This window comes from Lithobates pipiens, unplaced genomic scaffold (assembly GCF_037356315.1).
Source record: "Lithobates pipiens isolate NorthernLeopardFrog02 unplaced genomic scaffold, aLitPip1_a1.2 Scaffold_93, whole genome shotgun sequence".
Taxonomy (NCBI): Eukaryota; Metazoa; Chordata; class Amphibia; order Anura; family Ranidae; genus Lithobates; species Lithobates pipiens.
The window spans coordinates 141,864-166,130 of NW_027507916.1; the positions used below are offsets into that span (position 1 = coordinate 141,864).

Sequence of the window (24,267 nt, forward strand, 5' to 3'; positions counted from 1 at the left end):
GGCAGACGCTGCTGGCTGCTGCAACACCTTGGGGATTCCAGGGGGGGGGCACTTGACTCCCCTTGCCCCCTGCTGCGGACGCCCATGGGCTAAGCTCACCGATTACATTAAAGTGGCCCCTGAAGTGTCACATAGAGGGCGCCATTTGTAGAAATATTCTTTATTACAAATGTCAGATCTGTCGGCCTTTCCTGTCCCCCTGAAGCCTGGCTGGATAACTCCCATAGGAGTGAGTACATGGATTGAAAACTGGCTACAAGGGCGAGTTCAGAGGGTGGTGATAAATGGGGTGTACTCGGAATGGTCAGGGGTGGGTAGTGGGATCCCCCAGGGTTCTGTGCTGGGACCAATCCTATTTAATTTGTATATAAATGACCTGGAGGATGGGTATGGGGGAAACAGTTCAATCTCTCTATTTGCGGACAATACTAAGCTAAGCAGGGCAATAACTTCTCCGCAGGAAGTGGAAACCTTCCAAGAAGATCTGAACAAATGAATGGGGGGAGGGGCAACTACATGGCAAATGAGGTTCAATGTAGAAAAATATAAAATAATGCATTTGGGCGGCAAAAATCTGAATGCAATCTATAGACTGGGGGGAGAACCTCTGGGGGGTCTAGGATGGAGGAGGACCTGGGGGGAGGGGAACCTCTGGGGGGATGTAGGATGGAGAAGGACCTGGGGGTCCTAGTAGACGATAGGCTCAGCAATGCCAAGTTGCTGCTAACAAAGCAAACAGAATATTGACATTAAAAAGGGATCAACTCCAGAGATAAAACGATAATTCTCCCCTCTACAAGACTCTTCCGGCTCCGCCAATCCCTACTGCTGCTCAGACCTTGAAAAGCCTCAATCCAGCCAAGAGCTGAGCAGTTCTGGATTCAAGCCATGGAACCCGTCATTGAGGTCATGGGGTGAATGGAGCCCCACGATTGTCCAATGAAAATTCTTACTTTGATCTGAGGACACATCTCCAGCTGACTACCCCGGCAAAGACCATTACATCAAGCCTCTGTAATAAAGGGTCCAGGCCCTCTGGTAAGAGGCTATGCTGCTTGTGGGGGAGGTATCTGCACGAGGTGGGGCTCTTCTGGATTCATCTGCAATTTCACGGATTTGTGTCTTTTGAGTTTTTTCACAATTGTACTTTTTCTAACACTTTATGAGCAAAATGTATGTTTAGCGCAACACTTGTTTTTTGTATATGCGATGTAATGTGATTATATCTCACTTTAGTATCTCACTGTAATGGTTTTATTTCATATGTATGATTTTTTTTTTTTTTTTTTTTGCACACTGCTTTGTATTACTTCTGTATGAATTATACGTCTTTATACTGATTTGCTAATGGTAAAAAAAAAAAAATATATATATCTTAATTTACTTACCATATTCTTCATTTTACAAGTAAGCAATTAATAGCCAACGCACACACAATAGTGGTGTCACAGAGCATTTATAAAGAACAACCAGAAGCTGTTTGCCTTCAGACTCTCTCTCTCTAATTGAAACTCCCTAAACCTCTATGAAGAGAGCGGGCAGGGAGGGAAGGAGAAGGGGGGAGATCAGTCATTCCTCTGACTCATCTGATTAACTCAACCTTTTTATAATTAGTTCAAATTGTTTGGAATTATAAAAAAAAAAAAAAGACAAAAACAACATATAAAAATACAATTTAATGCTAATTCCAATAATACAGTATATACATACATGAGCTCCATCAGGGTTTAATGGGGGTATTCCAGCATATTGTTCAGATATTGACTATAAATTAATATACAGAAAGCTCAGGAATAAGATTGTCTTCATTTCAGAACTTCACATGTTGTATTAATAACTACAGTATATAGTAAAATATAATATCCATATCAATATATATATATATATATATATATATATATATATATATATATATATATATATATATATATATATATACCTACCATCAGGATGGGCTGCTATGTGGACAGACTCTACTATGGTGTCAGATCATTGAATAATATCTTAAATTGGCTCCTCCTCTTCTCGCTCCCTCCGGCTGCACTCCAGGGGGATTGGTTCTGTGCTGTATGGGCCCCGTGATTTCTAACAGCAGTACCGTCACTAGGATAGTGAACTTTTGCATGACAGGTCCTCTTTAACAGGCTACCATTCAGTTATATATATCGGAGATGCATCACATCCCGTATTAATAAATTCCCAATCTATAGAAAGAATCAGTTCTTCTTCTTCTTCTTCTATTATAATAGTTTTTAATCTTAAATACAGAATTTACACTAAATACAGAGAACGCAGGCTCCGCCCCCATTACATCACCGTGCTCCGCCTCCTCCGGCACCGTGGATCGGGGGTCGGTATTTATTTATTGGTCCCCAGAATGTCGGCCAGCATTTTGGTGGCGTGTTGGGACTGTCCAGAGGCGTACTCCTCCAGGCTCCGCCCCATCACTCGGTGTAAGTTATTGGTAAGTTTGGTGATGACGTCCTTGAAGTTACCGTTTCGGCCGGGCAGCACTCCGTTCCCGGTTATATTACTCAGGAAGAACCACAAAACGGGCAAAACGTGACGCTCCACGGCCTGCGGCTTCCGGGGGTAGACAGAGGATACAAGACCTGGGGGGGCAATGGAGAAATGTTGAGGGGTTCATTATAGAAATAATAATAATAATGCGGTGAGAACCCGCCACATAATACAGTATTCGCCTTCAGGGGCGTCTTGTAAATGCCATCAGACGTGGCCTAAAATTTTTGTTAGAGCAACAGCACTATGTGCCTCACCTTGTAGGCTATGAAAGTACCAGTGTCAGTCTTCAAATCAGTCCCAGCCCCACGCTGAACCCCCTGAATTCTAGATGAAGAATTCTGCCCAGAAAGAGATTAAGCTCCACCCAGTGGCATAACCAACAGCCAGAGTGGCCCATGTGGCACCTGGGGTAAAAGGGGGCCCCGTAATTTGTAGTTATGCCCCTAGTCGCCCTTCTGCCAATGCTAAGCAGTGCCCTCAGAGCCCTGGACCAGGAGTGGAAGGGGCCTCATAATTCATAGTTACACACCGCAGGCCCCACCCCTGCTGATGTTAAGCAGTGTCTCAAAGATCCCTGAAGTAGAAGGGGCCTTCATAATTTCTAGTTAAACCCCTGCTGATGCTGAGCAGTCCTACCAGAGCCCGGGATTAGGCGAAGCCCCAAACTTCATAGTTATATACCCTTGGCTCCACCCCTGCTGATGTTAAGCAGTGCCCCTAGATCCTTGGAGTAGGAGAGAGTCCCATTATTTGTAATTACATCCCCTGGCCCCACCCCTGCTGATGCTAAGCAGTGCCCCCCAGAGCCATGGAGTAGAAGGGGGCTCCCTAATTTGTGGTTACACCCCTGCTGATGCTAAGCAGTGCCCCCCAGAGCCATGGAGTAGAAGGAGGCTCCATAATTTGTGGTTACACCCCTGCTGATGCTAAGCAGTGCCCCCAAAGCCCTGGAGTAGAAGGAGGCTCCATAATTTGTGGTTACACCCCTGCTGATGCTAAGCAGTGCCTCCCAGAGCCGTGGAGTAGAAGGGGGCTCCATTGTATTGTATGATGGTGTTGTGTGTTTGTATTGTATTATGGTGTTGTGTGTTTGTATTGTATGATGGTGTTGTGTGTTTGTATTGTATGATGGTGTTGTATGTTTGTATTGTATGATGGTGTTGTGTGTTTGTATTGTATGATGGTGTTGTGTGTTTGTATTGTATGATGGTGTTGCATGTTTGTATTGTATGATGGTGTTGTATGTTTGTATTGTATGATGGTGTTGTGTGTTTGTATTGTATGATGGTATTGTATGTTTGTATTGTATGATGGTATTGTATGTTTGTATTGTATGATGGTGTTGTATGTTTGTATTGTATGATGGTGTTGTATGTTTGTATTGTATGATGGTGTTGTATGTTTGTTAGGCATTAAAATGAAAACATACGATCCATAAATGACTGTGTGAGAATTCTTTGGAATACTGTGCAGTGCTGGAGAAGATCTGGATAGAGTGGAGAAAAGTCGGAACCTCTGGCAGGTTTTTATTGTTGGCTGTGTCTCCATTGCAGAGGTTTCTCTTCACTTCCTGTCCTGATTAGAGGCGTCACAGGAAGTGAGGAGAAATCACTAGACATGTGCAGAATGAAAAAAATTGTTTTGTTTTGTTTTGTTAAATAATTGAATCTAGTTAAATTTGATAAATTTGCTTCACTCATTTTTGGAATTTGTTTAGTTTATTGACTTTTCGATTTAAATTTTCCGAATTCTGTTGAATTGAATTCAGTTTGATCGAATTTGGAAAATTTGAATCGGCATTCGAATTTATTCTATTCTAAATTTGAAAGACTGTATTATCTTTCTTTCTATTTTATTCTATTATATTCTTTTCTATTCAAAATTCAAATTTCGGAAGGTGATTATAGTCTATTTGTTTTTGTTTTTTTTTATTCTATTATTCTGATGCTATTCTATTGTTTTTTCTATTCTATTCTTTTCTAATCTGTTCTATTCTTTTTTTTTTTCTCTATTTTATTCTTTCTTGTTTTCAAATAAAAATTTTTATTAATTTTCTATTTGAATTTCGGCTGAATTTTGTTTCATTATTTCGGATCAGTTTAAATTTGTTTCTCTTGTAATTTGGAAATTCGGGTTCATGAAAGAATGAAAAACGTGTCCGATTCGGAACGCAGAGATCTTCACGTCTCTGGAAGTCGCCCTGACAGAGACGGACAACCAAAACTCTGACAAAGGTTCTTACTTTTCCCTTTCTTGCTATAAAATGAAGGAACATGGAACTCTAAAGCCACGGCATCTCCCATGTCTCCATCCTCATTGGTTCCCCTTTAATCCTTCCAGTCAATCTACTTCCTGCGTTGAGGTGAGTTACCTGACAATCGTTCGGTCACGTCACTCATGGCGCGGCCGCTGAGGAAGCGGATGCGGCTGGCGAATGGTTGCAGAAGCCACAGATTGTCTGTAATGTAAAAATGATGGTCAATAAAGATTTCCTGTTTGTAGGGAAAGCTGACAGTTCACGCTTTTCTCTCCTTTCTTTGCAGCTAATCTGCAGTCATGTGACCGACATTCCAAAAATTGCGTCTCTCCCCGCCCCCGACTACATCACGCTGTCTGACAGCAGAAGAAGAGTTCAAGTCTAACGCAACCTTCTCCATTCTAACGCAGCGCTGCACAAATGCATGCGTCCCAATGCAGGCCGCAGTGGTCGGCAAGGAAAGGCTTTGTTGGACTTGCTTTGCCTGCAATCCAAATTCCCCTCAATTGGAGCCACTGCATGCAAAGAAATGCAACGCAAAATCCAAACGCAGCCTCTGAACTGTCATCTAAATGCAGCCCCCCCCCCGCCCTGAGCAGGAACATCGATTTAGAATTAGAGTTACTAGGCTGTAGTCAGCCAGAGCTAGATTGATAGTTCGTCGTTCTTGGAACTCTCTGGTATTCGTTTGCTTCTGCCTGCTGCTGGGTAGTGCCCCCGAGAATGGTGTGGGGGGCGGCACTAATCATGGAGTGTGGGGGGCTGCACTAATCATGGAGGGTGGGAGGATGTAGATGGCTGGACCTCTTAGGCCCGCTGCCTGGGTAGAGTGACCATTTGTTTGGATAGAGGCCAAGGATTGGGACTTGGTGAGGTAAGTGAGGGGTAAAAGCACCATGGAAGAACTCAACTTCAATCCGGGTATCTGAGAAACTGGACAGACGCTTTGCCCCTGACTGCAGTGTGGTGGTCTCTCCCCTAGGAGGCGGTCACTGAACTATTTAGTATCTAATTTCACAGAATGTTGGGTTGGCTTAAAGGTTCTCAATCTGTGAAGGCTGTAAGTACTTTTTGCCACTCTCCTGGTGACAGCCAAGTCCATGGGTGTCCTATGCCCCAGCCCTCTCCTTCGGGAGTGTTGGGTGAAATCCAATAAACTCTTTATTTGGTCTAAAAACTGACCGTCTGTTCACACCGCTTCACTCCTACTGAGGACTAGATCTTGGCGTGAATGCTAACCTGCCCCGCACCTGAGGTTCCTAATATAACTTTGGGGGTCATGGGGTAGCAACATACACTACTCCATTAAGGACTAGTCCTGGGGGTGAAATGCTGGTCTGATGTTCTTCACTTATCTTTGGAGGTCATGGAATTGCTACATACACTACTCCATTGAGGTCTAGGTCTGGGGGTGAAATACTGGCCTGACCTGCATTTGAGGTTCCTCATATGTCTTTGGGGGTCATGGGGTGGCAACACACACACTACTCCATTGAGGACTAGTCGTGGGGGTAAAAAGCTGGTCTGATGTTCTTCACTAGTGATGGACGAACTTCCGACGGGACGTTTCGCGAACGCGAAACGCGAACGGACACAAACGTTCGCGAAAACGACCGTTCGCCGCGGGCTCCATTGACTTCAATGGGAGGCGAATTTCGCAAACCTTTAGGTCGAATTTGCGGCCACGGGGTAATTATTAGGGGGTAGCACGTAGTCCCACCACCTGGACAATAGCATAATACATGTATGAGGTGAATTTGGGATCGATAACTACAAGCATTTTTTTTTTATTTGGGAAATTGTTCTGACAATTCAGGACTATGGAGCTAATGAAGGCAATGGAGGAGAGGGAAGGTCAGGGACCAGGGTAGGCAAACAAGAGGGTGCAGGAGATACAGAGCACTGACAGCAGCACCGTAATACAGAGCACTGACATCAGCACCGTGACATACAGCGCTGACAGCAGCTCCGTGACATACAGCGCTGACAGCAGCTCCGTGACATACAGCGCTGACAGCAGCTCCGTGACATACAGCGCTGACAGCAGCTCCGTGACATACAGCGCTGACAGCAGCTCCGTGACATACAGCGCTGACAGCAGCACCGTGACATACAGCGCTGACAGCAGCTCCGTGACATACAGCGCTGACAGCAGCTCCGTGACATACAGCGCTGACAGCAGCTCCGTGACATACAGCACTGACAGCAGCTCCGTGACATACAGCGCTGACAGCAGCTCCGTGACATACAGCGCTGACAGCAGCACCGTGACATACAGCGCTGACAGCAGCTCCGTGACATACAGCGCTGACAGCAGCTCCGTGACATACAGCGCTGACAGCAGCTCCGTGACATACAGCGCTGACAGCAGCTCCGTGACATACAGCGCTGACAGCAGCTCCGTGACATACAGCGCTGACAGCAGCACCGTGACATACAGCGCTGACAGCAGCTCCGTGACATACAGCGCTGACAGCAGCTCCGTGACATACAGCGCTGACAGCAGCTCCGTGACATACAGCACTGACAGCAGCTCCGTGACATACAGCGCTGACAGCAGCTCCGTGACATACAGCGCTGACAGCAGCACCGTGACATACAGCGCTGACAGCAGCTCCGTGACATACAGCGCTGACAGCAGCTCCGTGACATACAGCGCTGACAGCAGCTCCGTGACATACAGCGCTGACAGCAGCTCCGTGACATACAGCGCTGACAGCAGCTCCGTGACATACAGCGCTGACAGCAGCTCCGTGACATACAGCGCTGACAGCAGCTCCGTGACATACAGCGCTGACAGCAGCTCCGTGACATACAGCGCTGACAGCAGCTCCGTGACATACAGCGCTGACAGCAGCACCGTAAGCAGCCCCAGGAGGAAGTCAGCACAGCACAGGGATGGTGTGATCCCCTCATAATAAGAACCCCCAGGAGGAAGTCAGCACAGCACAGGGATGGTGGGAGCCCCTCATAATAAGAACACCCAGGAGGAAGTCAGCACAGCACAGGGATGGTGGGAACCCCTCATAATAAGCAGCCCCAGTAGAAATATGACACCGCTCAACCTCTTCAAAGAGGAGGGTAGGGGCATATAGTACGGTGTGCTTTTTTGGGTCAGGGAAGTGAGCCAAATGAATTAAGAAGGTCTGTGTGCTTGATTCCAAAAATTGTTTATAGACATATACATGGTCTACTGATCACATGTGTTGAATTCCTCCGAGATCCATGCCTCATTCATTTTTAGAAATGTGAGGTAGTTAACACTGTGGTGAGCTAGGCGAGTACGCTTATCGGTCACAATCCCCCCTGCTGCGCTGAACGTCCTTTCGGACAGGACACTGGATGAGGGGCAAGCCAACAGTTCGATTGCAAATTGGGCAAGCTCTGGCCAGAGGTCAAGCCTGCCCACCCAGTAGTCTAGGGGTTCATCACTCCTCAGAGCGTCCACATCGGCCGTTAACCCAATGTAGTCGGACACCTGACGGTCTAGGCGTTCCCTGATGCTGGATCCGGATGACACCTGTCGATGGGTCGGCTGAAAGAATGACCTCATATCCGAAGTCACCAACACATCTTCAAACCGGCCTCTTCTTGCAGGCGCTGTTGGATTGGTACCCGCAAATCCTTCTCTGGGAGTGGGAATTGCTCCTCTGCCAGCGCACGCAAAAGCAGAATGCAGCATTTCTCGAAGCAAGGCCTGGAAGTGCTGCATTCTGACAGCCCTCTGCGACGGCGGTAACATTTCCGCCATTTTGTGTTTGTACCGGGGGTCTAAGTACGTTGCCACCCAGTACTGGTCCTTGACCCTCATGCTTTTTATACGGGGGTCCCTATTAAAACACTGGAGCATGAAGGCCCCCATTTGCACTAAAGTGGAAGCGGTGTGGTGGCCTGGCTCCTGCTCATCATCCAGGATAATGTCGTCCTCTTCATTCTCCTCTCCCCATCCTCGCACAACAGGGATCCCAGAAAGGTTTAAAGCATGCTCTTCTTGCTCCTGCTCATCCGCCCCGGCACCATCCTCCTCTGACTCCTCATCAGACTCCTGTTGTTGACTTGTCTCAGATAGAGTAGCCCCCCCTGGGAATTCATCCAGCATTGCGACTTCCTCATCTTCCCGCTCCTGCTCCTCCACAGCCTGATCAATGACACGACGCAATGCACGCTCCAGAAAGAAGGCATAAGGTACCATGTCACTGATGGCGCCATGGCTGCGACTGACCAGTTTGGTGATCTCCTCAAATGGCCGCAGAAGTCTGCATGTGTCGCGCATGAGCAGCCACTGGCGCGGTGAAAAAAAACCCAGCTCCCCAGAACCGTTTCTTTCGCAGAGTTCATACAGGTAGACGTTAACTGCACGTTTCTGCTGGAGCAGCCTATCAAGCATATAGAAGGTTGAGTTCCATCGCGTCGGGCAATCGCAAATAAGACGTCTGACCGGCAGATGGTGTCGCCGCTGAATGTCAGCAAGGCGAGCCATGGCCGTGTAAGATCTTCTGAAATGGGCCGAGATTTTCCTTGCCTGCCGCAAGATGTCCTGGACCCCAGGGTATTTGACAAGGAATCGCTGCACGACCAAGTTTAAGACGTGTGCCATGCACGGCACGTGCGTGATTTTGCCCTGTTTCAATGCGCTAAGCAGATTGGCACCGTTGTCACACACCACTTTACCAACTGTCAAATTGAGCGGTGTTAGCCACTCATCTGCCTGTGAACGCAAAGCTGAAAGGAGTGCCGGGCCAGTGTGGCTCTTTGCTTCCAGGCACAACAGACGCAGCACGGCATGGCAACGTCTCACCTGGCATGTGGAATAGGTTCTGGGGAGCTTGGGCGGTGCAGTGGAAGAGACGCTAGCAGCGGAAAAGGAGGAGGCAGCTGAGGAGGAGAGGGAGGAGGATGGAGTAGGAGGAGGAGAAGAAGAGTCAGGCCTGCATGCAATCCGTGGCGGTAAAACCAAATCTACACGGGTGCCACGGGTTACATGCTTGACGGCCGTCAGAAGGTTCACCCAGTGGGCAGTAAAACTGATATACCTTCCCTGCCCGTGTTTGCTAGACCACGTGTCTGTGGTCAGATGTATCTTGGCACCGACACTGTGTGCCAGAGATACATTCACTTGCCGCTGAACATGGCCATATAGCTCTGGGATGCCCTTCTCTGAGAAATACTTCCTTCCTGGGACCTTCCATTGTGGTGTTCCAATGGCCACAAATTTGCGAAAGGCCTCCGAGTCCACCAGTTTATATGGCAGTAGTTGGCGGGCTATGAGTTCTGACAAGCCAGCCGCCAACCGTTGGGCAAGAGGGTTATCCGGCGTCATCATTTTTTTACGCTCAAACATTAGGCCCACGGAAGCCTGCCTTTTTGCAGAAAAATGTGAGCTTGGCGTGATGGAAGGTGGAGTGGAGGACAATTGTGAGGAGAGAGGAGAAGGAGAAGTAGAAGACGAGGCTGGACGGTGAGAGCCTGCAGTGTGGCTTTGTGTGTTCCGTTGCTCCCACTGGGCTCGGTGATGGCTGCTCATGTGCCTTCTTAAGGCGGTCGTCCCTAGGTGAGTATTGGGCTTACCGCGACTAACGCGTTGACTGCAAAGATTGCAGATGGCAACGCTATTGTCAGCAGCGGACACGTTAAAAAAAGCCCACACTGCGGAGCCATGTGCCGGTGTCCTGGGAGCGCCAGATGTGACCGTACATGGTCGATGACTCGCTCCTGATACATTTGCAGTCTGCTTTGTCCCTGCTGTGCAATGTAAGTCATTGCTGCTTCTCCTCCCTATCTGCTGGTCCATATCTCCCTCTGAACTCCCCTCCTCTTCCTCTCTTGTGGGCACCCACGTGACATCACTAGACACGTCATCATCAACGTCACCTTCCCCACCGCTATAAGTAGAGTAGGCAGCAACACCGGGGACCAACCTCCTCCTTGGGCTGATCTGGGTACTGGCGTCAGACTGCTGAGTAGCGCTTGTTGCTACCTCCTCTTCCTGATCCAATACCAAGAGTGGCTGCGCATCAGAAATGTCCTCTTGATATGGATCGGAAAATAATTCCAGTGACTCAAGCGGAAGGTATGTGGTGGTGGTGGTGGTGGTCGTGTTGTTGGTGGTAGTGTCTTTGGGGGTGCACATAGCAGAGAGTGAAGAAGAGGGTGCAGATCGAGAGGATGAGGAGGGTGCAGAAGAGTAAGGCTGAGCGAGCCACTCAACCAAGTCTGGTGCATCCTTTAAAGTAATTGAACGCACCTTCTGCAACTTCCCACTTTGGCTCAAGCCTGTTGCTCCTGCCCTACCCCTACCACCCCTGCGGAAGGGCCTGCCTCTTCCTCTGCATGTCATTTTTTAAATGACCCTGTGACAAAACTCTTAGTCCCTATACCGCTGAAGGACTGCTGCAGTATAGGTGAGCGGTCAGCAGTGGTGCACGTCAACCCTATCTATTGTGGACCTATAGCGGTCCTTACAGAACAGCAGACTGTACCGCACTCAAGCCTATGTACCGTAGCACCCTATACCAAGTTACCAGTCCTTATAAGAACTTTTGTGGACCAAGCAGGTTGTGTATTAGTGTTTAGCAGACTGTACGTCAGTCCCTATACCGCTGAAGGACTGCTGCAGTATAGGGCAGCGGTCAGCAGTGGTGCACGTCAACCCTATCTATTGTGGACCGATAGCGGTCCTTACAGAACAGCAGACTGTACCGCACTCAAGCCTATGTACCGTAGCACCCTATACCAAGTTACCAGTCCTTATAAGAACTTTTGTGGACCAAGCAGGTTGTGTATTAGTGTTTAGCAGACTGTACGTCAGTCCCTATACCGCTGAAGGACTGCTGCAGTATAGGGCAGCGGTCAGCAGTGGTGCACGTCAACCCTATCTATTGTGGACCGATAGCGGTCCTTACAGAACAGCAGACTGTACCGCACTCAAGCCTATGTACCGTAGCACCCTATACCAAGTTACCAGTCCTTATAAGAACTTTTGTGGAACAAGCAGGTTGTGTGTTAGTGATTAGCAGACTGTACGTCAGTCCCTATACCAATGAAGGACTGCTGCAGTATAGGGCAGCGGTCAGCAGTAGTGCACGGCAACCCTATGTATTGTGGACCGATAGCGGTCCTTACAGAACAGCAGACTGTACTGCACTCAGGCCTATGTACCGTAGCACCCTATACCAAGTTACCAGTCCTTATAAGAACTTTTGTGGACCAAGCAGGTTGTGTGTTAGTGTTTAGCAGACTGTGCGTCAGTCCCTATACCGCTGAAGGACTGCTGCAGTATAGGGCAGCGGTCAGCAGTAGTGCACGGCAACCCTATGTATTGTGGACCGATAGCGGTCCTTACAGAACAGCAGACTGTAACGCACTCAGGCCTATGTACCGTAGCACCCTATACCAAGTTACCAGTCCTTATAAGAACTTTTGTGGACCAAGCAGGTTGTGTGTTAGTGATTAGCAGACTGTACGTCAGTCCCTATACCAATGAAGGACTGCTGCAGTATAGGGCAGCGGTCAGCAGTAGTGCACGGCAACCCTATGTATTGTGGACCGATAGCGGTCCTTACAGAACAGCAGACTGTAACGCACTCAGGCCTATGTACCGTAGCACCCTATACCAAGTTACCAGTCCTTATAAAAACTTTTGTGGACCAAGCAGGTTGTGTGTTAGTGTTTAGCAGACTGTGCGTCAGTCCCTATACCGCTGAAGGACTGCTGCAGTATAGGGCAGCGGTCAGCAGTGGTGCACGTCAACCCTATCTATTGTGGACCGATAGCGGTCCTTACAGAACAGCAGACTGTACCGCACTCAAGCCTATGTACCGTAGCACCCTATACCAAGTTACCAGTCCTTATAAGAACTTTTGTGGACCAAGCAGGTTGTGTATTAGTGTTTAGCAGACTGTACGTCAGTCCCTATACCGCTGAAGGACTGCTGCAGTATAGGGCAGCGGTCAGCAGTGGTGCACGTCAACCCTATGTATTGTGGACCGATAGCGGTCCTTACAGAACAGCAGACTGTAACGCACTCAGGCCTATGTACCGTAGCACCCTATACCAAGTTACCAGTCCTTATAAGAACTTTTGTGGACCAAGCAGGTTGTGTGTTAGTGATTAGCAGACTGTACGTCAGTCCCTATACCAATGAAGGACTGCTGCAGTATAGGGCAGCGGTCAGCAGTAGTGCACGGCAACCCTATGTATTGTGGACCGATAGCGGTCCTTACAGAACAGCAGACTGTACTGCACTCAGGCCTATGTACCGTAGCACCCTATACCAAGTTACCAGTCCTTATAAAAACTTTTGTGGACCAAGCAGGTTGTGTGTTAGTGTTTAGCAGACTGTGCGTCAGTCCCTATACCGCTGAAGGACTGCTGCAGTATAGGGCAGCGGTCAGCAGTAGTGCACGGCAACCCTATGTATTGTGGACCGATAGCGGTCCTTACAGAACAGCAGACTGTAACGCACTCAGGCCTATGTACCGTAGCACCCTATACCAAGTTACCAGTCCTTATAAGAACTTTTGTGGACCAAGCAGGTTGTGTGTTAGTGATTAGCAGACTGTACGTCAGTCCCTATACCAATGAAGGACTGCTGCAGTATAGGGCAGCGGTCAGCAGTAGTGCACGGCAACCCTATGTATTGTGGACCGATAGCGGTCCTTACAGAACAGCAGACTGTACCGCACCCAAGCCTATGTACCGTAGCACCCTAGACAGACCAAGTTACCAGTCCTGATAAAGAGCTTTGTGGAACAAGTGAGTTGTGAATGATTAGCAGACTGCAGCAGAAGGGCAGCAGTCAAGTATAATATTCTTTCTATATTTGGAAGAAAGAATATTATACGTGTACAAGCCTATTACCGTACCACTGATACCAGTCCTGAAAAGAACCTTTGTGGAACTAATAGTAACAGCAAGTCTTTAAAATTATCCTCACTGCCTGACACACTGCTTCCTGCCTGTCCCTATACAAATTGGCAAAAAAGAGTAGGCTGGAACGATTAGCTGGAACAGCTCTTTTGTGGACCTGATAGTAACAGCTAATGATGATGATGATGATGATGATGAAGAAAGACTAATCTGGCTGAGCTGTCCCTAAAATAGCAGCATACAGCGCTCTGTCCCTTTATCTAAACTGACAAAAGAAACTCAGGCTGCTGACCTAACACCTATACCAGTCCTGAAAAGAACTTTTGTGTACCAAATAGCTAGCGTTTTCTCTGTCCCTACTCCACACAGGATCCTTTCCCTACAGTGACAGAAGAAAGAATGTAAAATGGCCACCGGATCGGGTGTATTTATAGGTTAGGGGGAATGTCCAAGTGTCCATGAGCTGTCATGTCTCAATTGGTTGTCCTGTAACACATGATAAACGTGTCACGAAAGGTTAAAGTTCTTGTATACATTAAACACGTAAGTCCGCCGGGGCGAACGACGGAAAAAGGCGTTCGAACCCGCGGACGGCGAAAGTCGGAAATTCGCCGCGAAACGACCGCCGGGCGAACCGTTCGGCCATCACTATTCTTCACTTATCTTTGGAGGTCATGGAATTGCTACATACACTACTTCATTGAGGACTAGGCCTGGGGGGGAAATACTGGCCTGCCCCGCATTTGAGGTTCCTCATATGTTTTGGGGGTCATGGGGTTGCAACATATACTACTCCATTGAGAACTAAATGTAGAGGTGAAATGCCAAGTCCATGGGTGTCCTATGCCCCAGCCCTCTCCTTCGGGAGTGTTGGGTGAAACCTAATAAACTCTTTATATGCTCTAAAAACTGACCGTCTGTTCACACCGCTTCACTCCTGCTGAGGACTAGACCTTGGCGTGAATGCTCACCTGCCCCGCACCTGAGGTTCCTAATATATTTTTGGAGGTCATGGGGTAGCAACATACACTACTCCATTAAGGACTAGACCTGGGGGTGAAATGCTGGTCTGAGGTTCTTCATATGTCTTTGGAGTTCATGGGGTAGCAACATACGCTACTCCATTGAGTACTAGACCTAGGGTTGAAATGCTGGCCTGACCAGCATTTGAGGTTCCTCATATGTATTTGGGGGTCATGGGGTGGCAACACACACACTACTCCATTGAGGACTAGTCCTGGGGGTAAAAAGCTGGTCTGAGGTTCTTCACATATCTTTGGGGGTCATGGAATTGCTACATACACTACTCCATTGAGGACTAGGTCTGTGGGTAAAATACTGGCCTGCCCCGCATTTGAGGTTCCTCGTATGTCCTTGGGGGTTATGGTGCTGCAACATACACTACTCCACTGAAGACTAAACCTAGGAGGTGAAATGCTAGCCTGAGGGTCCTTATATGTCTTTGGGGGTCATGGCGTTGCAACATATACTACTCCATTGAGAACTAAATGCAGAGGTGAAATGTTGGCCTGAGGTTCCTCATATGCCCTTGGAGGTCATGAGGTTGCTACATACTCTACTCCATTGAAGTCAATGAGAATTTATTCATCCCAAAAAATGTGAGAGGAGTGTTTGCAAGAAAAGGAAAAAACCCCAATAAAGGTTACCAGCTATAACGCCAGGAATGATGAATATAGGATGGAGGAGGACGGTCCTCTTTATCGGGAAGGAAGAGTACCGGATACAGTCAGCAATGATTTACCTATATTTTTCATGAGTGTGTCCAGGACGGTCACTGCGGCCGTGTAGATACCGGTGTGCTTGGAGTTCAGGTTGTCCGTGACGACGGTCACCATAGGGACTAACACATGGTGCAGACTGTCCTTCAGAATCGGGATCATGACCACCGCAGACTCCAGAGCGTACTGATTGACCTTCTTGTTGGCGTCCTGCATCCTCGGGTTAAAGGCATCAAATATCTGTGAATATAATAAAAATAAGATGTAATAAAATGACGGTTGTTGGCGAGGATCCTGTATAATATGAATCGGTTTCATGAAGTTATGAGAATTTGGAACAAAGTTCATTTACTAAACATTTCCACAGCCACCTATAATCTCCCAGTGATCAGCTTGTGACGTTCCTCCTACACACCTTCTATAGGAGTCTTCCATTATAGCGTCCCCATTACCCTTGGAAATTCACCTTCCCCATACTAGGGGTCTATTTGTCAAGGTTGTCTCTTAAAATTCCCAAGACTTTCACGTAAGATTCACTCGTTTCTAATGGAATCCTATGTGGAAAATATTTGAACCTTGGGTGAAAGTTGTGAGAATCTTGGGTGAAAACATTAACCCTTTCAGCCTCCACATCCATATACCGCTTTTGGGTCAGAGCGGTTTTTAGCAGCTTCGTATAAATGGTAAAGGTACCTGTATTGGTCTTCAAATCGGTCCCTGAAGAATCCCTTGGATCCTAGACCAGGACTTCTGCCCAAGAAGAGCATAAGCCCCACCCCCTGCTGAGGATAAGTACTTGCCCCAGAGGCTCTACTGCCCACTAAAGTGCTGGCATTTGACAAGGGGCAGGATTTGGCCTTCATGAGGGAAGGGCTTATGCCTCGTACACACGGTTGGATTTTCCGATGGGAAATGTTGGATGTGAGCTTGTTGGCTGAAAGTCGGACCGTGTGTACGCTCCATCGGACATTTGTTGTCGGACTTTTTCTGCCAACAAATGTTGGCTAGCAGGTTCTCAAATTTTCCACCAACAAAACTTTGTTGTGGGAATTTCCGATCGTGTGTGTGCACAAGTCTGACGCAAAAAAGTTCACGCACGCCCGGAATCAAGTATGAGCCGGAAGCGCCAGGTCTTGTAAAAACTAGCGTTGGTAATGGAGAGATCACATGACTATAGAACTTCTTTTTTATCAGCTCGTCGTACGTCTTGTACGCCACTACGTTCGGAGTTGTTGGCCAACATTTGTGTGCCGTGTGCAGGGGCAGACTGACCATTCGGGCACTCGGGCTCTGCCCGAGGGCCCCATGCCACTAAGGGGCCCCATCAGGGTTGTCAGCCTCAAAACCAGGGACAGTATGTAAAAATCTGTGTTTTTTTTTAAAAAAATCCCAAGATTATAGCTGCCCCGCCTCTCCAATACCTTTTCAGTGTGTGTATGTGTATTCTGTGTGTGTATGTTGTGTGTCTGTGTGTATATACTGTATGTGTGTGTGTGTGTATACTGTGTGTGTATACTGTGTGTGTATACTGTGTGTGTATACTGTGTGTCTGTGTGTATATAATGTATGTGTGTGTGTGTGTGTATACTGTGTGGCCCCATAATCTATTGCCTGGGGGGCCCATAATCTTCTCCTATTGCCCGGGGGCCCCATAATCTTCTCCTATTGCCCGGGGGCCCCATAATCTTCTCCTATTGCCTGGGGGCCCCATAATCTTCTCCTATTGCCTGGGGGCCCCATAATCTTCTCCTATTGCCCGGGGGCCCCATAATCTTCTCCTATTGCCTGGGGGCCCCATAATCTTCTCCTATTGCCCGGGGGCCCCATAATCTTCTCCTATTGCCCGGGGGCCCCATAATCTTCTCTTATTGCCCGGGGGCCCCATAGGTTGTCAGTCCGCCCCTGGCCGTGTGTATACAAGACAAGTTGGAGCCGCGGTTTTGTTGTGGGGAAGTGCGATGGTGTGGACGTTGCATTCCAGTATAACTCCAGCCAAATCTATTCTTTTTTATTTGGATAGATTAGGGAAAGGTTGGATTCCTCTGCCAAGTTTTCATTGCTGAGATTCTTGAATGGAGCGGCTTGGAGAAGATACGAAATGTCTTGAAGATTACAGAAGAGCCGGATTGGAATGTGATTGGTCACTACAGACCTCATTGGTGGTCATGCTACAACAGATTCTTCAGCAAAGTGAATATGAATGAGTAATTACACAACTATAGTCACAGGAAACAATGTTTCTTTTTTTATAAAATAAAGGCTTATTGAGTAGGTAGGTTACAGAGCAGGGTGCTCCACAATAGCAGAGGTTACGGAGGTAAGTGTATACAGGATAACAAATGATCTACAATGTATAACAAGATGCCAATAATGTTTCTCCTGCAGAACTGAACTGATCAGAAGCCTCTTATCTCATTGATCGTTATTTCTAAATAGTTCTTTTTTTTCTGCTTCTCCACTTACTGGAGTGATGTTGGAGGTGACAAACCTCACGTTGTTCTTGCAGCGCTCCAGGAGAAGCGTCACTCCCTCCATTTTGCTTTGATATTCCTTAGCGGAGAGAAGTTTGCTGAGCTCCTTCAGTTGCTCCGTCACTTCCGCTGCCCGGACCGGCGGCCTTCCAGGGACCGGGGATTCCTGCACTTCTGCTTCCACATCTGCAGGTCTGGTAATGCTACAGAAAAGAATGTTTTATTTATTCCAAACTGATCCTCAGGATCCAGAGAGAGGACAAGTTCTCATACGTCATAGCTGTCCATAGCTGTCCATAGCTGTCCATAGCTGTCCATGGCTGTCCATAGCTGTCCATAGCTGTCCATTGCTGTCCATTGCTGTCCATGGCTGTCCATAGCTGTCCATGGCTGTCCATGGCTGTCCATGGCTGTCCATAGCTGTCCATGGCTGTCCATAGCTGTCCATAGCTGTCCATGGCTGTCCATAGCTGTCCATAGCTGTCCATGGCTGTCCATAGCTGTCCATGACGTTCCCTCCGGGGACAATGCCGGCTGCACACCAAGGCCCCCATTATAAAGATGGAGCAACTTTGCAGTGTCCAAGGGAATCTCCTCCCTGCTATAAATATATATATATATATATACAGTGCCTTGCGAAAGTATTCGGCCCCCTTGAACTTTTCAACCTTTTGCCACATTTCAGGCTTCAAACATAAAGATATAAAATGTTTATTTTTTGTGAAGAATCACCAACAAGTGGGACACAATTGTGAAGTGGAACGAAATCTATTGGATTTTTGAAACTTTTTTTAACTAATAAAAAAATGAAAAGTGGGGCGTGCAAAATGATTGGGCCCCCTTGCGTTAATACTTTGTAGAGCCACCTTTTGCTGCGATTACAGCTGCAAGTCGCTTGGGGTGTCTCTATCAGTTTTGCACATCGAGAGACTGAAATTCTTGCCCATTCTTCCTTGCAAAACAGCTGGAGCTCAGTGAGGTTGGATGGAGAGCGTTTGTGAACAGCAGTTTTCAGCTCTTTCCACAGATTCTCGATTGGATTCAGGTCTGGACTTTGACTTGGCCATTCTAACACCTGGATACGTTTATTTGTGAACCATTCCTTTGTAGATTTTGCTGTATGTTTGGGATCATTGTCTTGTTGGAAGATAAATCTCTGTCCCAGTTTCAGGTCTTTTGCAGACTCCAACAGGTTTTCATCCAGAATGGTCCTGTATTTGGCTGCATCCATCTTCCCCTCAATTTTAACCATCTTCCCTGTCCCTGCTGAAGAAAAGCAGGCCCAAACCATGATGCTGCCACCACCATGTGTGACAGTGGGGATGGTGTGTTGAGGGTGATGAGCTGTGTTGCTTTTACGCCAAACATATCGTTTTGCATTGTGGGCAAAAAGTTGGATTTTGGTTTCATGTGACCAGAGCACCTTCTTCCACATGTTTGGTGTGTCTCCCAGGTGGCTTGTGGCAAACTTTAGACGAGACTTTTTATGGATATCTTTGAGAAATGACTTTCTTCTTGCCACTCTTCCATAAAGGGCAGATTTGTGCAGTGTACGACTGATTGTTGTCCTATGGACAGACTCTCCCACCTCAGCTGTAGTTCTCTGCAGTTCATCCAGAGTGATCATGGGCCTCTTGGCTGCATCTCTGATCAGTCTTCTCCTTGTCTGAGCTGAAAGTTTAGAGGGACGGCCAGGTCTTGGTAGATTTGCAGTGGTCTGATACTCCTTCCAATGATGGCTCGCACAGTGCTCCTTGGGATGTTTAAAGCTTGGGAAATCTTTTTGTATCCAAATCCGGCTTTAAACTTCTCCACAACAGTATTACGGACCTGCCTGGTGTGTTCCTTGGTCTTCATGATGCTCTCTGTGCTTTCAACAGAACCCTGAGACTATCACAGAGCAGGTGCATTTATACAGAGACTTGATTACACACAGGTGGATTCTATTTATCACCATCAGTCATTTAGGACAACATTGGATCATTCAGAGATCCTCGCTGAACTTCTGGAGTGAGTTTGCTGCACTGAAAGTAAAGGGGCCGAATAATTTTGCACGCACCACTTTTCAGTTTTTTATTTGCTAAAAAAGTTTAAAATATCCAATAGATTTCATTCCACTTCACAATTGTGTCCCACTTGTTGGTGATTCTTCACAAAAAATTAAAATGTTATATCTTTATGTTTGAAGCCTGAAATGTGGCAAAAGGTTGAAAAGTTCAAGGGGGCCGAATACTTTCGCAAGGCACTGTATATATATATATATATACACACAGACACACACACACTTTACCTTTCCTCTGGTTGCTGGACATCCTGGGCCATCACGGCGGCACTATTCTTCTGAGGAGGACGCTGGCTTCTAGCGGACGGGATCTCGGAGACGCTGTCACTCAGCTCCTGGAATAATCATCATATCATGTATTATAAAGTTTGTGTAAAACAAGGATCTCCAAACTGCGGCCCGTGGGCCGGATGTGGGCACTATCCCTCCCAATGATACCAGAGATGGGAAACAAATTCTCTCACTGACACCAATGATTATTTTACTCCCGCTGACCACCAAGCCTGTGCCATTGATTACTCCCTCCGATGCCGGGGCATTTTCTATACCCATTGGCCACAGTCCGGCCCCCTTCACATTTGAAGGGCAGTAAGCTGGCACTTTGTTTTTAGAACATTTGGAGACCCCTGGTGTAAAACCTGAAATATGAGGCATATGAGGCACATCACACAGCTCACATACTTTCTGCTTCACAGTGGCGATGAGGTCACGGAGCTCATGTGATGGGATCAAACGTTCCATCTGCACCTCGAACTTGGGATGAGCCATGACCAGGCTGAACATCCGACGTCCGTAAAACCTGCAATACGGGTGATCATTATTACAATGTGTGGAATACACTCAGGACTGTAGGTGGGGGAGGTGGTCACTTAAATCCTCCCTCCGCCCCCCCCCCTTCAGTCTTGCACAGTTGTAGTGGCTCTCATGGACTGGAATGTCTTACTCTGATGTCACTGCACACTGTGAGCTTCTCACAATGGGCATTAGAAGCTGCAGAAAGTCAGATAAACCCCGCCTCATTTCCTAAGAGGAGGACATCCAGTGTCCCTGGCCCCGCACCCTTTGAATTTTCTTTGGATTCAGGGGGGCGGTCTGCAGGGGGAGGAGGGGGGTACATGGGGGAATCAGATGTGGTCAGCACAGGGAGGGGGGTCAGTACGGTGGGATGGTGGGAGGACAATTACAGAACGATGCACTGTGTCTGTGTCTCTCCCTCCAGCAGCTAAAAGCTGGCAGGAGGGAGAGGAGAGAAAACAGCTTTCCGCTGCTGAAGGGAGAGACACAGACACAGTGCATCGTTCTGTACTTGTCCTTCTAGCCCTCCGTGCCAATTCTCTGGGCCCTCCTGTGTTCCTGGGCCCCCTACAGGAGGCCTGGTGGTACCCCTTATCGGCGGCCCTGATGGCATGTGTGAGTTGCCCTGGGCAGAGGAAAAGGGGCCCCTCCAAGGAAGGGAGCTATAAAATAATCCCATAATAAGTCAAAGTCCATCAAATGGCATGGGTGGGAGGGTGACATCTGTATGAAAGTACCTGGTGTCCTGCTGTCCATCCTGAACCAGTCTGACGAGGGTGCGGAGGAAGGTGTCTGTACTTTCTCTGGTTCCACACAGAAGTTTCTGGGCCCCCAGGAGCTCCATCACCCTGAGCAGATGTTTGGCCGTACATTTCCTCACTGCGCTGTTTCGGTGACTGTGGAGGAGAACGGCACAAATTACAACCTCAGGAGACCACAATGGGCATCAACGTCTCCTTATACCTCTATGGAGCCCCAAGAGATGGCAACATTTAATGGGCACAGCTTTGCCAGTGTGCCCGGGCTCCTCATGTAAATGGCTCTTTTGGAACGCCAATCCCCCCCAGGCTCTCAGCATCCTTATACTGCAATGCTAGAGTTACACCTCCAAGTGGACCTATTTTGTTCACATTAAAAGATACCGACAGGGACAACATGTGCAAAAAAAAAGGCTTGTTTTACCACTTATTGGCTTCTCAAGAAACAAGCTGCCAGAAAGGTAAGTATATGTAGGCAAGGCCACTTAGAAATCATGGGGCCCCATATATCCTTCCTGATGAGGCCCCCCAACCTCGCCTACAAAGGGGTGTAGCAGAACAGCAGCACTGACTTTATCCACCTACGCCCCAGAAATGAAAAAAAAAAAAGTCCCTCTTCTGCTTCCACCTCCTGGGCCCCTCTATTGATGGTAATTGAAGCCAGGGGCGGATCCAGAGTCTAGTCTCGGGAGGGGCACTGCTATAAAATATGTTTTTTTGGGGGCAATTTATATGGGAAATGGCTGGTATTGGCACTTCAATCATTACGGCACCATGGTTGTTATGGTGTCAGGATGATTGAAGCGCATTATTTCTATGAATACATTGTAATATAAAATTAAATGGTTCATCTCACCATAATGCAGAATCAGTGGGAGCCCTGAGGATGTCACTTGCCATGTCGCCTGCCACCAAATGTGGATTGTCACTTGCCACGTCACCTGCCACACATTGCGGATTGTCACTTGCCACGTAGCCTGCCACACATTGCGGATTGCCACTTGCAACGTAGCCTGCCACACATTGCGGATTGTCACTTGCCACGTCACCTGCCACACATTGCGGATTGTCACTTGCCACGTAGCCTGCCACACATTGCGGATTGCCACGTAGCCTGCCACACATTGCGGATTGCCACGTCACCTGCCACACATTGCGGATTGTCACTTGCCACGTTGCCTGACACACATTGTGGATTGCCACTTGCCACGTCACCTGCCACACATTGGGGATTGTCACTTGCCACGTCACCTGCCACACATTGCGGATTGTCACTTGCCACGTTGCCTGCCACACATTGCGGATTGCCACTTGCCACGTCACCTGCCACACATTGCGGATTGTCACTTGCCACGTTGCCTGCCACACATTGCGGATTGCCACTTGCCACGTCACCTGCCACACATTGCGAATTGCCACTTGCCACGTAGTCTGCCACACATTGTGGATTGCCACTTGCCACGTAGTCTGCCACACATTGCGGATTGCCACTTGCCACGTCACCTGCCACACATTGCGGATTGTCGCTTGCCACATCACCTGCCACACATTGCGGATTGTCACTTGCCACATCACCTGCCACACATTGCGGATTGTCACTTGCCAGGTCACCTGCCACACATTGCGGATTGCCACTTGCCACGTAGTCTGCCACACATTGTGGATTGCCACTTGCCACGTAGTCTGCCACACATTGCGGATTGCCACTTGCCACGTAGTCTGCCACACATTGCGGATTGCCACTTGCCACGAAGCCTGCCACACATTGCGGATTGTCACCTACTGTGTCACTTTTCTGCTAAGGTGGTCTTTTGTTGGGTCCCAGAGTGAAGATAGGCAGCAGAGAGATGTTGCAATCTCTCTGCTGCACACAGCTTCCTACACAGTGAGGGCAGGACTGGAGGGATGCAGGGCAGTGAGAGATGATGTCATCTCCCTGCTCCCCTGCCTGCTGGCTGCCTGATTGGCCAGCAGCCCTCCCTCACCCATCCACTCAGCGCGGGTACCCGCGGAACCGGCCGCGCGGGTACCCGCGGAACCGGCCGCGATTGGACCCGCGGAACCGGCCCGCGGGTACCCGCGGAACCGGCCGCGATTGGACCCGCGGAACCGGCTTTGCCGGTATTCTCGGAGGGGGCAATTGACCCGCTGCCCCCCCCCTGGATCCGCCCCTGATTGAAGCCCTGGTAAGGGAGCAGAAGCGGGGATGTGATCTAGTAAAATCTATTTGTTCACTTAGGAACAATAAATGTGTCGATCGATATTCCTTCTTTGTTCTCCTTTCAGCAGCCTCTTATCATACGGATCAGCTTGTAATGCCGCATTTTCAGGGTCCAGTGTTTTGCGGGAGCTTGCGCTGGTCAGCGCCTCATAGAGCAGCTGGGGGGGGTTAGCGGGTGAGCCAGGCTCCTCCCACCTGCCCCCACCCCCTCGCCATCTCCCGGGTGTGCCGCAGTGTGGATTTCTATCAGCAAAAAAATAAAAAAATAAAAGAGAAAAATTCTATATATTGAAATGCAGTTTGTTTAATGGAAGTGATGTAGAATCTCTCAGTAGTCGTGTAATAAAATAATTATCTCTCGTGTCACCGTTTCTAGATGTGTGTTTTATTTTCATGTGCGGGGACACCGTGTCCTGTAAGTGGCCAGAAACAGATCCTTGTCCGATCGACACCGACAGGCAGAGGCGGCTCTAGACTTTGTGAGGCCTTAGGCAAAACTTAGGCATGAGGCCCCATTCACTCTACAGTTTGTAGAGGCCAATCTGCTGACAGCCTTAAAGTGGAATTTAACTC

The 24,267-nt window shown here is 48.2% G+C and overlaps 1 protein-coding gene across 1 annotated transcript; it reads right to left on the minus strand.

The window, feature by feature from the left end:
* Positions 1 to 1,661: 1,661 nt before the first annotated feature.
* LOC143973710 (TOG array regulator of axonemal microtubules protein 2-like) lies at positions 1,662 to 21,652 on the minus strand (the record flags this gene model as incomplete). Its single annotated transcript, XM_077474561.1, has 7 exons — positions 1,662 to 2,612; positions 4,895 to 4,981; positions 15,411 to 15,627; positions 17,851 to 18,061; positions 20,149 to 20,255; positions 20,602 to 20,719; positions 21,453 to 21,652. Coding segments are annotated over 7 exons (1,194 nt in total), but the record flags the coding sequence as incomplete, so codon positions are not given.
* Positions 21,653 to 24,267: the final 2,615 nt, after the last annotated feature.